Genomic DNA, 15,541 nt, shown 5'->3' on the forward strand with positions numbered 1-15,541 from the left:
TCTTCCTGGAGAAGAGAAGGCTCAGTGAGACCTCATCAGAGTATTCCAGTATTTAAAGGGTGGCTACAAAGAGGACGGAGGTTCTCTCTTCAGGTAACACACGGAGTTACAAGCAAGGGGTACAAGTTGCACCAGGAGAGGTTTCATCTCAGTGTAAGAAAGACATTTTCTACACCAAGAACAATCAATCACTGGAACAATCACCGCACAAATGTGGTAGAGTCCCCATCACTGAAGGTTTTCAAGATGCAACTGGACAGGATGCTAGATTACCTCACTGAGGCTCCCTTTTCCATGAAAGATTGGACCAGGTGATCTTTCAAGGTCCTTTTCAACCTGGATGTTCTATAGTTCTATAGAGCAATGCTCACTCTTCTGCATTGAGGACACAGTCAGTCCTTTCTTGTGTTTTTCCATTACAGTAACTATTTTTGAACTTGTGACTTAACTAAAATAACAGTGCTCTCCTCAAAATACTCCTGCCACCCCAATAACATACGCATTTGAGAAGAACTTGTGCACTTCAAGAAAAGGTGTGAGAAAAGAAGATAGAAAAATCCTGGATACATGCACAAGGACAGTATCACATGTACAGTCCTATCCACAGCTACCAGAACCAAGAAGTCAGCTTATCTTAGCCACAGAAAAGAGAAGGACAGAAAACTAATAGTGAAAAAGAAAAAAAACCTGCAAGTAAAAATAGTAAGACAAGGGCACTAACAGCAAAAAGTACAGGTTACATCTAGAAACACTCCTACAATAAAGAAACATGTAAGCAAAAGTCTACTAATATCATCCTCTCTTTCTAGAAGTGCCCCTCTGAATGGCTCTGCTCTTGCCTGAGCATTAATACAAACCACTGAGAACCCAGCATCATCATGTAGCCCTCACTAATAGTAGCGAAGAAATAAAGATGGTATTGTGCTTCAATCTAAAAATTTCTATTTCAGAATTACGCGGAAGGAATACCCAAAGTACTGAAGAGAAGGGGGAGAGAATTCATTCAGTGCGCTGTGTACACTTCACGCAGTGTATCAGCGTATTGCCCCCAGCTTTCTTCACAGCTTTTTCTGGTGCAATGTGCAGAGGATTCAGTTTGACCCAGGGTGCTTGAAGCCTGTTACAGCTGCTGTGTGGTAAGAAAGGGTCAAGAACCTGTACAGCTGCAAGGTGTAGAGCTTGGCTAAAAAACACAGCAGTTTGCACGGACGGGTGCAATGAATGGATCCTCATCTCAATTCAGACTAGCCAAAACATTCTCAGGCATGGTAGTAATGCACCAGAGTACATTCTCCAGCAGCTCTTGGAGCAGCTGTCCCAGACTGAGTTTTGGATAGCAGATGTGGGCCTGCAAGTCCCCAGTTGCAGGAATTGCACAGGGCCTCTCCCTAAGGCTTGCAGAAATGGTTGTCTTTCCTGCAGCAGACATGCTATTGTTGAAGAGGTGTGTCACCAAGTGGAAGAGTTATGGGAGGAAGTGAGCAGGCTTTGCAGCGTCAGAGAGGACGAAGGAGACATGATCTTCTCAGAGACCCTATAGCTTCAAGGCCTCTGGACGCCAACTATAGTACAGGCGCAGGAAAAGTCTGTTCCTAGCAGAACAGTAAGTGAAAACTCTGTGAAAGGCGAAGGCTGGAATATGGTGACTTCTGGCACCAAGAGGAAGGCTCCTGCTCCACCTGAAGGCTTTCAACTACAGAACAGGTTCACTGTCTTGAAAGCTAAGAATGATCTGTGTGTGTTTTCAAGAGAGCTTATAGGTAATGATTAAAGAGCAGAAAAGTACAAGTGACATTGTGTTCTGATTTTATTTAGTGGGGGGGGGATACAGTGGCAGCTTCTGTAAGAAGCTGCTAGAAGTTGTTCCTCTTTGTTCAGTAGACTCAGCCAGGCCTAGGGCGGACCCACTGCTGGCCAAGGCCGAGCCGATTGGTAGCAGAATGTTTCCTGATAACGCCTCTGCGATAATGTGTTTAAGGAGGGGAAAACAGAAAAAAAAAAAAAAAGAGAAGAGAAGATGTGAAGAAGCTGAACAGACAGAGAGGGGGAGGCGCGAGCCTTGTGGGCCTTGCAGCCTCCCGCCGGGCAGCCGACTAGGCCCGACTCAGCTCAGCCCGGCTGCAAGTGGAGAGGAGATGAGATGTGAAGAGATCTTGAAAGGCATCTGCCAGCCTGTTGTGAAGAATTTCTTGTGAGAGTAATGGCTGCAGACGCCAAGGTCAGTGAAGAAGGAGGGGGAGGAGTAATGCTGCTCCTGGCCAAGATTCCCCTGCAGCCTGTGGTGATGACCATGGTGAGGCTGGCTGTCCCTCTGCAGCCCATGGAGGCCCACAGAGGAGCAGAGATCCACCTGCAGCTTGTGGAGGACCCCATGCTGGGGCAGGTGGATGCCTGAAGGAGGCTGTGGCCCACGGAGGGCCTGCTGGGGCAGCCATTTTGGAGGGACTGCACCTCCTGGAAAAAGGACAGATGCTGGAGCAGTTTCATGAAGGAGTGTAGCCCGTGGAGGGACCCCACAATGGAGGAGGGGAGGAACGTGAGTAGCTTTTCCCCCAATGAGGAAGGAGCAGCAAGCGTCAAGTGATGAACTGACCATAACCCCCATTCCCTCTTCCCCCCTGTGCTGCTTGGGGCAGGAAGGTGGTAGAGATAATGTTATTCCTGGGAAGAAGGAGGGGTGGGGGGAGGTTATCTTGTTCTCTGTCTCATTATCCTGCTTTGAGTTTAATAATAAATGAATATTTTCCCCAAGTTGAGTCTGTTTTGCCCATAAGGATTTCTCCCTGTTCTTATCTCAAACCTTGAGCCTTTTTTCTTTTATTATCTCTCCCTATTCCCACTGGAGGGTGGAGGAAGAGAGAGAGAGACTCCCTAGTCTGGTCCCTAGCGGGGCTAAACTACGACACATTGTAATGTGTGTCTGCTACAGGCTGCCTGACCAAGAAGAACAAGTAGATGCAACCTTCTACAGATAGCTGTTAAGTAGCCTCATATTTGAAGGCTGTGGTCCTCATGACATACTTCAACCACCCCAACATTTGCTGGAGGGACAAAACAGCAGGGCATAAGCAATCCAGCAGGTTCTTGGAGACCATCAGTTAAACCTTCCTGACTGAACTGACAGAGATGCTTATAAGAAGAGGTGCTCTGCTGGACCTCATTCACAAACAGGGAAGGCCTTTTTGGGGTTGTGAAGTTCAAAGGCAGCCTTGGCTGCAGTGACCATGAGATGGGGACTCCTGAGAGGAGGGAAAAGGGCAAAAAGCAAGATCACAACCCTTGGCTTCAGGGAAATAGATTTCGGCCTCTCCAGGGATATGCTTGAAAATCCTAGGGGAAAAAAACCCAGAAGGAAGAGAGGTCCAAGAAAACTGGCTGATATTTGCGGATCACTTCCTTAAAGCTCAAGAGCAGCTTATCCTAGTGAGCAAGAATTCAGGCACAAATGCCATGAGGCCTGCATGGATGAACAAGGAGCTTCTGGAAAAAATCACCTTTCACTGGGCCTGTGAAAGAGAAAGCCAATCAGAATGAGAGGTAAAGCAGATCTGAAAGAGAAAGACAAGAGTTTCTCTTGGAGAGGGAAAACATGGCTGGGAGAGAGGGAGAGGTTGTGGGGCCAGAGGGAATTGAGACAGCAAAAAAGCATATTACAAAGAGGGAAAGCATGTCTGAGGGAGAGACACAAAGGGAAGGACAGAGAGAGGGAGTACAGAGGAAGCCCAAGACAGGCAGTGACAAAGAGGCAGAACAGAGACAAACGCAAAAGGGAGAATGGGGGGTAATTTGTGAGGGAGAAAAGAGCACATTTGAGACAAAGGGAAAGCCCAAGACAGATGGATAGCAAGGGGCAGAGAAAGAAGGATACCAAGAGCAAGAAAAAGAGGGATGGGGATAAAAGAGAAATAGCAAACAATGGAGGGAGAGCACAAGCAGAAGACTGAAAGCATGAGCAAGAGGGAAAGTGCATGCGAAAATGTGTCAGAGACAGAAAAGCATGTGAGGAATGGAGAAAGTGAGAGGCAAAGCAAGGGAGAATAAAAAAGGCCAGCGCAAGAGAAAAAAAGTCATGTCAGAGGTGAAGTGTGCAAGAGACACAGGTAAAATATGTGTGAAAGAGAAGGAAGGCTGGAGGGCAGTGACACAACTGAGAGAGGAAAAGCATATCTGAGGGAGAAGGAAAGATGGAAGACACAGAGTGCAAAAGAGACCAAGGAAGCAAAGGAGAGAGGACAGAAAGAGATGGAGACAGAGACAGATAGGGGAAAAGGGAAGAGGAGGAGAAAGATATGTAGAGTGAGGTGGAAGGTTCAAGAGACAGAGGAATGCTGGGCAGGGATGACTGAGGAAGGGATGTTGAGTAAGAGAGAGATGTATGGCAAGACAGAGAGCAGGACCAGAGGCAAGAGAAGAAGTGATTGTGAGAAACTGAAAGCTTGAGTGACGCAAAGTGCAAATAACCAAGAAAAACTAAGAGATGGAAATATATGAGATGGAGGGAAACTACGTTAGACAGGAAAGCAAGACAGAATGACAGAGCAAAGTGCCTAAATTGACCGAATAGTAGCAAAGCACAGACAAAGCAGCAGTGTGCACATGAGAAAGGGAGTGGCAAAGCATGCACACAAGAGTCAAAGCTTGCATGCACAACAGGTAAAGCATGAGCACAAGAGATTGAGCAGTGAGGAAGAGACAGAGAAAACATATGTGCGCACAAGAAAGAGAGAAAGGTAAAGTGCATGCATGTGAGAGAGGCAAGGTACAAATGAGGGAGAAGCAAAGCCAAACGGTAAAGCACACAAGAGGCGAAATGTGCAAGGTTAAGTGCATGTGAGAAAGACCACATGCATAAGGAAGAGAAATGCATGTGAGGGGGGAAGTGTGCAAGAGGGGGAAGTGCATGCAAGAAGGGGAAGCACACAAGAGGAGGGAAGTGCACACAAGAGACAAAGCACGCACAAGGGGCAACATGACAGAATGACATAGTGAAGTAGGGAAGGAAAAAAGCACAAGAGGCACAGCACAAAAGACAGGGGTAATGCAGGAGAGGCAAAACATGTAGGAGAAAAAGCATCAGAGAGCAGGGAAAGCCTATGAGAGGGAACAAGTAAAGAGAAGTAAGGTAGGAGGCAGAGCACTTAAAATAATTTAGGTTAAAAAAGACTCTTAAGATCATAGAGTCCAACCATTAACCTAACACTGCCAAGTCCACCACTAAACTATGTCCCTAAGAACCACATCTAAACCTCTTTTAAAGACCTCCACGGGTGACAACTCTACCACTCCCCTAGGCAGCCTCTGCCAATGCTTGACAACCCTTTCGGTAAAGGGATTTTTCCTAATATCCAATCTAAACCTCCCCTAGCAAAACTTAAGGCCATTTCCTCTCATCCTATCACTGGCTACATGGGAAAAGAGACCAATACTGACCTCGCTACAATCTCCTTTCAGGTAGCTGTGGAGAGTGGTAAGGTCTCCTCTCAGCCTTCTTCAGACTGAACAACCCCAGTTCCCTTAGCTCCTCCCAGTAAGACTTTTTCTCTAGACCCTTCACCAGCTTTGTTGCTGCTCTTTGGACACACTACAGCACCTCAATGTCCTTGTACTGAGGGGCCCAAAACTGAACACAGTAGTCGAAGTGTGGCCTCACCAGTGCCAGGCAGCTTTCCAGCCTCTCTTTCTAAAACCTGTAGCACTGCATGGGGTTGTTATGACCCAAGTGCAAGACCTGGCACGTAGCCTTCTTGAACCTCATACAATTGACCTTGGCCCATCAATCCAGTCTGTCCAGATCCCTCTGTAGAGGCTTTCTACCCTCAAGCAGATCAATACTCCTGCCTAACTTGGTGTCATCTGCAAATTGACTGTGGGTACATTTGATCTCCTCATCCAGATCGTTTATAAAGATACACATGAGGGACAGGCAAAGCACTTCAGAGAGAAAGGCAAAAGGCACACAGGAAAAGGGTGTTGGAGAGAGGGAAATATGGGGGCAGAGAGAAAGACAGAAAAAGAGGGCAAGCCTCAGAGTACGAGGGAATGCAAGAAAGGGAGAGAGGAGGAAAGGGACAACAGAGAGCAGGAAGAGAAACAAAGATAGAGAATGAGGGGAGGAGAGAGGAGGGAAAGCCTTTGTGTGTGGAAAGGGACTTCAGAAAGCTAGAAAGATAGAGGCAAAGCATATCCAAGAGACAGGAAATGCCCGAGTGAGGGGAAAAGCAAATCTAAGAAGGAGGGAAAGCAGATCTGATAGAAGTAGAAAGCAGGGTATAGCTGAGGGGGAAGCTCTACAGACTGACAGGACAAACTGTACAGACAGAAGGGACAGAGAGCAAGTCAGAAGAAAGTACAAGTCAGAGAATCCAAGCTTAGGAGACGGAAAGTGCATGCAAGAAAGGAAAAGTCTGTCAGAGAGAGGCAAGCATACAAAGGAGGGGGAAAGTAAGACACAGAGGCAAAGAGAGGATAAAGGAGGGAAGTGCAAGAGAAAGAAAATACATGTGAAAGCAGGAGGAGGAGGACACAAGTAAGATTTAATGTGCGACAGAGAGGGAAAGTGCAAAGCAATTTGAAAGAATTTGAGTGTGTGTGTGAGACGGGAAAGCATGCAAGAAAGGAGGAAATCCAGAGAAGTGAAAGGAAAATAGAAAAAAGAAAAGCAAGAGACAGAACAACATGCAAGACAAAGACATGCAAGAGAGCAAACAAGGGAAAGACAAAGCACATTCATGTGAGAGAGGGAGAGCATGTGTGACAAGAAGCGTGCATGTGAGAAGGAGAAAGTGCACATGCAAGGAGGAGAGCGTATGCATGAGAGGGGGAGTGTGCAAGAGGGGAGCACACAAAGGAGGAGAGGACAACACAAAAGAGATAGAAGAGTGCCAGCCAGAGAAAGAGCATAAAAGAGAGGGAAGCAGGCAAGAGAGGGAGAGAAGCACATGAGAGAAAGTGGAAGCACATGTGAGAAGGTAAGTGCATGAGGGAAGGTGGAAGCATGTCTGAGAGAGGGAAGTGAAGTGCGTGCAAGATGGAGAGAAAGTGCATGCAAGGCAGGGAGAATGCATGCATGAGAGGAAGAAAGCATGACAGAGGGAGGGAGAAAGTGTGTGCAAGAGAGGAAAAAGCATGAGCAGGGATCATGATGGGGGAAGTGTGAGGGAGGAAGCGTGTCAGTAGGAAAGCACATGGGGAAGCACGAGACTGGGGAAGCATGCTTGCAAAAGGGCAGATGTGCGTGAGAGAATAGAGATCACGAGTGGAGAAGCCCATGAGAGAGAGGGAAGCACGTGTGAGGAGGGGAAGCATGTGCATGAGAGGTGAGAAAAGCCTGCGCATGAAAGAGTTGGGGAACATCCATACATGAGAGATGGTGAAAGCCCAAGCATGAGAGGAAGGGAAGCGGGAAACGGAAGCGGGAAGAGGAAAATGCATGAGGAAGGGAGGCATCTGTGAGAGGGTAGGAAAGCAAGAGAGAGAGGAATAGATTGCTGGGTGTCACGACAGGAGTATAGCAAGATAGAGAGAGACAGAGACAGGGACAGCAAGAGAGAAGCATGAGTAAAGATACAATAACCCTGTGTATAACCACATTCGGGGTGCCCCAGTTTGGCTGGGACACCTCATGCCCATGAATAAATATTTACTCTTGTCATTCTATATTTATGTCCTTGCCTCTCTCCTCAGTTGGCACAAGGCAGTTGCAAATTTTTGTGACAAGACAGAAGATGCACAAGAGAGAAGGCAAGTGTGAGAGGAAGAGAAGCAAAGCACATCAAAGAGGTGTAAAGTGTGTCCAAGAGAGAAGGGAAGGGGGTAGTGGTGAAGGGATAGCAAGAGAAAGAGATGGGGAGGATACCAAGCAACGTAAAGAGAGGGCTACCAAGTGAGAGAGAGAGGGATAGCAAGCAAGAAAGAATGAGGGACACGGCGAGGAAGCACACAGGAAAGTGTAACTTCTTTTTACAGCAGCACCAAGCTTCAGGGTCCTTCCTCTACTAACAGCGGTGTGGACTAATCAAAGAAATTTTCTTAATGTCACTATAGACAAACCTAACCCCTTTCATCACAATTTACTAAAATTCCTTTTACTGCACCCCAGTATGTAGGATTTTTGAAAATAACGTGCCACATGATTACCTGCTATCCTGCAACTCCGATGCAAGTTAGCTTTCCTCTGTTAAGTTCCAATAGCCATGGCTCACTAACAATAGGAAGGATTACGAAAAGTTAATTTACAGATGCAAAACCTAACCAACCTTCCTTTCATTATTTTTTTTTTCATATTTGCAGAGGCTTTTGAAGTCTTTCTAGAGTCCTGCTAACAGATCCTGTCTAGACTGCCATTATCCTTTGAAGAAATTCTGGTTGCTTACTATTGGATCCCAAAATTTCTGTCTGAAATTGACCTCCCCATGGCTGCTCATACCCAATGTCATTAATGTTGATTCTCCTAATAGATTCAATAAGCCTTTGTGTGTATTCAATTTAATGAAGTCTTTTGTATAAGCAGCATTTGTAAATCTAGCCATACAGGATAGAAGAAAAATACTGTCTCACAATGCAGAGGTTCTAAACAAGAATAAAGGCCAAATACTGTACCCTTTTGTACACCAAAGTGATACTGCATACCTGCTCTCTAGGTAGAGTAAGAAGAAGCTTATAGCTCTACAGATACACTGAGAACTGGAGGGCTGTACAGCTAACTCAGCTTTTTAGTATACTTCTGTAAGTCAGAAGAACACTAGAACAGTAAGAGGAAGAAGATAATGGAACAATAAAAATCTCAAATTAGAGCTTTGTCAGAAACAAACAAACAAAAAAATCACAGAACCCTTTCCTTTCAATTCACAATTACCCACAAAGAAAAAGTGATAGACCACTTAAAAATTAAAAAGCATATCTGACATGCTTACTTAAAGTGGCCTCTACCTAAGCCAGCACTTCTGTCAGTGAGAACAATCTCATAGCAATGGTGGTACACAGCATCAGTAAGATCATTTAAGAGCTGTGTGGTCAACTCTACAATGCATTTGGGCAGTAGCTAGCACACTGGAGCACACGTTCTCAATTAGAGACATTATTTATTACTAGAAAATAAATCTCATTTTGGATATGCCAACTGTACCAAAAATTAGATCATAACTTTTTAAGTTCCAAGTCTGTTCAGATGCTTACATCTGTCTACACAAAGCAGAAATCACCTAACCCACCCCAAATCTGTGTACTTATAAATTCTGTGCACACAACTTTCCTTAACATTTACATAGAAAGTGTTTCAGTTCCTAAAACACAGGTGCATAGCTCATCCATGGAGCAAGAAGATTACATTTATTTTGCAAACGGCTTTGAAGCAATTTGTTGTTTGTTTCTAGCATAGAGGCAACTGTAGGGAACCCTATTTTGCTGGATCACTTTTCACTAACAAGAAAATACTTTTCAATACTAAGAGCCATGGTTGCCTGAAGGAAACCTCATAGGAAAAGCCAGTGTCTCACCAGCATGATAAAGGAATGAATGAAGAGGTATCCATCACAGAGGACTAACGACATCTAAGAGAAATCTCCAGCCATCACTGCAATGATAGCATGTCAGGAGATACCTAAGTGAGTAAAACACTCTTCTGGCTTGTAGCAATAAAATCCCATTCCAGTTTTATCAAATCACTTCCAGACCTCCATACACATCAACAAACAAACAGATATCTTCTCCTATACATTTTACTTATTTATTTAGACAATGGGACCGCTGGCAAACACAACAAATAACAGGTATTACCATTCTATAAAATGCATTTTTTCAGCTGTAATTAACCTAAGGAAGACAGAATGGAGTGAAAACAGAAGAACTAAAAACTACTTATGTAAAATACTGAACTGAAAGATTCAGAGAATAATGTTTGGATTATTCCTTTGTCTTTAAGGAGGGCTGCACTTTCTACCTAGGACCCAAAAAAAAATATATATATATTGAAACACTCACTGTGTGTCCACCTTACGTCAGAAAGAAAAATGAAGTATTAACATGGATTGTGAATGGGGACTCCATTAATCCAACACATTAGGTTGAAGATGGCAAAAGCTGATGTTAACTGCTGAAATTCCTTTAGCTAACATGCCTTCCTAATTCTGTTTACATCAGCATTATAAAAAAATTCACAGCAAAACTTACATTTGCTGTGCTGGCATTCTACATTAACAAAGTCATGGCATAACATTAAAAGTTTTGCAACTATTAACACCATCCTGTTGGGGATAACCTCAGTTTTCAATATGTGAAAGCCATTTGCTAACATGAATGACATAAACCATAACTTTTGATCACTAAGGAAGAAAAGCCAATAAGCATGCAGCCTTCTAATGCTAGGAAAGTCCACCAGTTTACCCTAACTCATTAAACAAATTAGAACACAGATTCCAATGTGCAAGTAATCTGAAAACTATCATGACGCCTACCTAAAGAGTGGTAATTACAAAACACTGTGAATGCCACCCACATGACAAGTTTGTTTGGGTAGGAGTTTGAAAACTGAATCCACCTGGACTGTACTGCAGTGAGGTCATAAAATATAGGTCCGATTATCCAGCAACATGGCCCTTTTTCCAGTCATAAGGATACCAAAATCCAAAGTTCTACTTCAGATCAGAACAATACAGTGGTCATTGTAAAAACTATTCTTTAAATGAATCAGGTGCTCTCTGGAATTTATGCAAGTCACGCAGAGAATACTTGGTTAAGTTTAGGCATCAGTTTAATCAGTACACCCTCTCTAAAAAATAGTTTCAAGAGTTATTGCACAGTTTCCATGGAGACTGAAGCCAAAAAGTTCTTCTTACTATTTCTGTCTGTGAAAATCCCATCACATTTTAAGCTGCCAAGTTTCTTAGAAGAGCCTGAAGGACTAAAAGTAGCAGTAATATCCATGTGACTGTCTATTACATGCCACTTAATTATTTTAGAAACGTATTTACCTTTCCATATGAGGAGAATATTTACCAGATCCATAACCGATCACGTGTTTGATCAGATGGAAGCAAATTGTTTAAGGAGTTCCAACTACATTTCCACAGCAAATATATTATTTCAAAATCTCCTTATCTTCTATCCTGTTTAACCATATCAGTCAAAGACATATGTATCTAATGCACTTTCATCTCACAAGGAGGCTTTTAATATCATGTTATCTCCCATAACATCCTCACAAGCAAACTGATGTAGTCCAGGCTAGGAAAACTGACACTAAGGTGGACTGAAAACTGATTCAGCTGCTGGGCTCACAGGGTTCTGATCAGCAGTACAAAGTCCACTTGAAGGACAGTAACTAGTAATGAATCCCAGAGCTTGACAGTGGGGCCAATACTACTTAACATCTTCATTAATGACCTGGACAATGGGGCAGAGTGCCCCCTCAGCAAGTTTGCACACAATACAGAACTGAGAGGAGTGGCTGATATAGCAGATAGGGCTGCTGCCAGTCAGAGGCACCTTGACAGGCTAGAGAAATGGGCTGACAAGAAACTCAGTAAGTTTAATAAAGGCAGATGCCACATCCTGCACCTGAGGAAGAATAAACCCACGCACCACAACAGGCTTGGGGCTGACCATCTGGAAAAACAGCTTGGCAGGAAAGGACACAGGTTGTTCCTAGTGGACAACAAATTCAATATGAGCAAGCAATGTTCCCTCGAGCCAAACCAGGGACACAAAGCAGAACCAGCAGGTTGAGGAAGGTAATCTTTCCTCTCTGCAGAGCTGTGGTGAGATGACATCTGGGGTTCTGGATCCAGTTCTGGGCTTCTCAGCACAAGACAGACATGGGTGTACTCGACCAAGTCCACTGAAAGGTCACAAAAATGATAGACTAGAACAGAATCATTAAGGTCGGAAAAGACCTCCAAGATCATCAAGTCCAACTGTTAATGCAACATTACCATGCCTACTAAACCATGTCCCAAAGTGCTATGTCTACACATTTTTTTTTAACTTCTACAGGGACAGTGACTCACCACTTCTCTGGACAGCCTGTTCTAACACTTGACCACTCAGCAAAGAAATTTTTCCTAATATCCAATCTAAACCTCACCTAGCAAAACTTCAGGCCATTTCCTCTCGTCGTATTGCTAGTTGCTTCGGAGAAGAGACCAACACCCACAAGGTACAAGCTTGTAGCATTGCATGGGGTTGTTATGACCGAAGTGCAGGACCCGGCACCTGGCCTTGTTAAAGCTCATATGATTGACCTCGGCCCATCGATCCAGCCTATCCAGATCCCTCTGCAGAGCCTTGCTACCCTCGAGCAGATCAACAGTCCCACCCAACTTGCTGTCACTTGCAAACTTACTGAGGGAGCACTAAATCCCCTCATCCAGATCACTGATAAAGATATTAAACAAGACTGGCCCCAAAACTGAGCCTAGGGAACACTGCTAGTAACCAGCCACCAACTGGATTTAACTGTTCACCACAACTCTCTGGGCTTGACCATCCAGCCAGTGTTTTGACCAGCAAAGAGTACACCTGTTTAAGCTATGAGCCGACAGCTTCTCTAGTAGAATGCTGTAGGAGATGGTGTCAAAGGCTTTAAAATCCAGGTAGACAACATCCACAGCCTTTCCCTCATCCATTAGGTGGGTCACCTGGTCATAGAAGGAGATCAGGCTGGTCAAGGAGGACCTGCACTCTCATGAGTGCATGCTAGCTGGGCGTGACCACTTGGTTGTCCTGCATATGCCTGGTGAGCGCACTCACAAAGAACCATTCCATAATCTTCCCTGCTACCAAGGTAAGACTGACAGGCCTGTAGTTCCCCAAATCCTCCTTCCAGCCCTTCCTGGAGTAGGGCATCACACTGGCAAGCCTCCAGTCGTCTAGGACCTCCCCTGTCAACCAGGACTGCTGGTAAATGACGGAGAGTGGCTTGGCAAGCTCCTCTGCTACCTCCCTCAGCACTCTCGGGTGAACCCCAGCTGGCCCCATAGACTCATGAGTGTCCAAGTGGCATAGCAGGTCATTAATTGCTTCCTCCTGGATTGTCAGGAGTTTATTCTGCTCTCCATCCCTGTCTTCCAGCTCAGGGGACTAAGGATAACTGGTCTGACTATTAAAGACTGAGGCAAAGAAGGCATTACGTACCTCAGCCTTGAGAATTATGAAGGAATTGGAGCATCTGACATAAAATGAAAGGCTCAGAAAGCTGAAGGTTTAGCCTTGAGTAGAGAAGGCACAGCAGGGATCTCATCAATTATCATATCTGATGGGCAGAAATAAAGAAGATATGCCCAGACTCTTTTCAGTAGTGCCCAGTGAAAGGATGAAAGGCAATGGACACAAACTGAAATACAATAAATTCCACTTAAACATCAGAAAACAAACGTTTTACTGTGAGGGTTGTCATATATTGGAACAGGTTGCCCAAGGAGATCCTGGAGTGTCCATCCTTGGAGATATTAAAAAACTAACTGGACATGGCCCTGCTCTAGTTGACCCTCTTTGGAGAGGAGGGTTGGAGTCCAGAGTCAAGTATTGTGTGACTTCATAAATGCAAAGTGCAGAGAGGGGGAATGGTATGCACATGTACTTGCCCCTAGAAACTGATGTCCTGGTGGAGCTCAGCTAAGAACTACAGCAAGAAGCTCTTGTAAGCTAACCCAATGGATGCAGCTAAAAATTACATGGGGTGCACTAAGTGGCTGGAATAAACAAATATACCTAGCACTGAAGTCAGGCTTCCCCGTCCAGGTCAACTTCCTCAGATGCAACAGCTCTAAAACAGGCTGCAGGATCCATTCAGCTGAGATTGCACCAGGATGAGTCACGAATCCTGACAACATCCTGTGGCAGTCTAATGGGACCCACTCAGCACAATAAAAAAAAAAAAAAAACAAAAACAGGGCAGCTGGATTCCTTTACACCTTTCTATCTGGAGGAAACGGGGAAAGGATCTTCATCTTGTACTCAGAACCACATTAAAAATAAAAAAAAAGGAAAGAGTTTGAGTTTCACTAATCAAGGCATATTGCTTATAAAACAGTTAATAAGAAGCCTTCATAAAGAACATTCTAAGCATCCAGCAGTTTTTTAAAGTGCTTAGTCTCTCATACGTTTAAGAAACAACATGAAGCAGCTGACCTCTGCCTTCTGTATCTTCAGTTTTGGCCCCAAGGAACAAAGTAATGAAACAATCATTTGGCCAGCAATAGCAGAACACAAGAGCAAAATAAAATGCGTAAGGACCAAGTTCCAAGCACCACAACATACCAATTTAAACAAGTCTCAGCAGCTACAGAGATTCCAGTCCAGAGCTATTCACTGTTTTGTAGAGGAAACAACCTTACCAGTTGACCCAAATGAACCTTAAAATCGCTACAGACACAAGCTGCTTGATGGAATCTACTTACATAAGTGATGTGGTTATTATAGGTCACAGCTACCCACTTGAGAGCAGTTTAAACCAGCACTGTACCTGGTTAAAAGCTGAGCTTTTAACCTGCAAAAATTCAATCAAAAACCATCAGAGAAACAGCCAACACTACTATAGAGGCACACTATTTGAAACAATACTAAACAAGTAAAGGTCATAAAAGATTTTGTTACAGAAAGTTTTTTATTAATTTGTTAGAAGATCTTTCAAAAAATATGCTGTATGGTATCATTTAACCTTCATTGTATGTTAGTGTTCATCACAGTCTGCAGCCTAGGGATTAAACAACATTAAAACTTCAGCTCTTTAAAAACATGATGGGAGCTCTTATTCTTTCTCTCTCCCTCCTCAGACAATGGCACTGAGGCAGTTTACTCCATGGTGCACAGTGTCCTCCAAGCACAAGCAAAAAGCTCCTGTTCCAAAGCACCTACAGTATAATAATGAAGACTGGAAAGTGGGACTGCTAAAAAAAACACCACCCCAGGATGTGACCAGTGAAAATGTTCAGCACTATTTTTTAAAAAAAGCATGGCAGGAGTATAAAGGAATTCAGAAAAATAGTAGATTAATAGAATGTAAGTAATACCCACGGTAATAGGTCACACATTTACTAGAAGACAAGAGGCGGGGCTTTTTATATGTAGATGGTAACTCTTTATATAGAGAGTTGAAAGAATGGAGAAAACTTGAAGAGCTTGGACATTTAGACAATGTACTGATAGAGCAAAATAGTAACTAAAGCTAAACTGAGAAGCATTAGAAACAGCATTAAAACTGAGTTTGGTATCAAAATACCAGGTAGTAAGGAAAATTCAAGACAGAAGTTTCTGTGGTTATACAAATCCAGACATCAGTTATTACTATATTCCACATCTACTCCTCCTGAAGCAAAAAAGTATTACAATGAAGAGAGAAAAGGCTAGTTTTCAGAGGTATTATACATAAAGACCAAGACTTTGACAGTACCAATCTAAATAAGACCAAAGATTACTTCAAGGTAGGTGACCTCAGACAGGTGATGTTCTACAATGATTCTCAATCTGCACTAAAAGGAGTGGATTACTAGAACGATACAACGTCCCAGCACTGGGCTGCATAATTCCATTGCAATAAAGTAGAGAG

General features: G+C 43.8%; 1 protein-coding gene across 10 annotated transcripts in view; it reads right to left on the reverse strand.

Moving 5' to 3' along the window:
- PIGG (phosphatidylinositol glycan anchor biosynthesis class G (EMM blood group)) overlaps positions 1-15,541 on the reverse strand; it is an 89,506-nt gene that overhangs the window by 7,333 nt on the left and 66,632 nt on the right. For 4 of the 10 annotated variants that reach the window (XR_015261448.1, XR_015261450.1, XR_015261447.1 and 1 more), the window contains 2 exons: positions 8,629-8,740; positions 8,137-8,200 (listed from right to left, as the gene is read on the reverse strand). The exons of 5 other annotated variants lie outside the window; for them this stretch is intronic. Coding sequence is in view for 1 of the 5 variants with exons in the window: in XM_086770642.1 (XP_086626768.1) it covers positions 14,410-14,482 (73 nt within the window). In the remaining 4 variants the exon portion in view is untranslated. Of the gene's footprint in view, positions 1-8,136; positions 8,201-8,628; positions 8,741-13,996; positions 14,483-15,541 lie in introns of those variants that run through there. One more of the 10 variants, XM_086770642.1, reaches the window with a different exon arrangement.

Source organism: Chlamydotis macqueenii, chromosome Z, assembly GCF_036417535.1.
Source record: "Chlamydotis macqueenii isolate bChlMac1 chromosome Z, bChlMac1.mat, whole genome shotgun sequence".
Lineage (NCBI taxonomy): Eukaryota > Metazoa > Chordata > Aves > Otidiformes > Otididae > Chlamydotis > Chlamydotis macqueenii.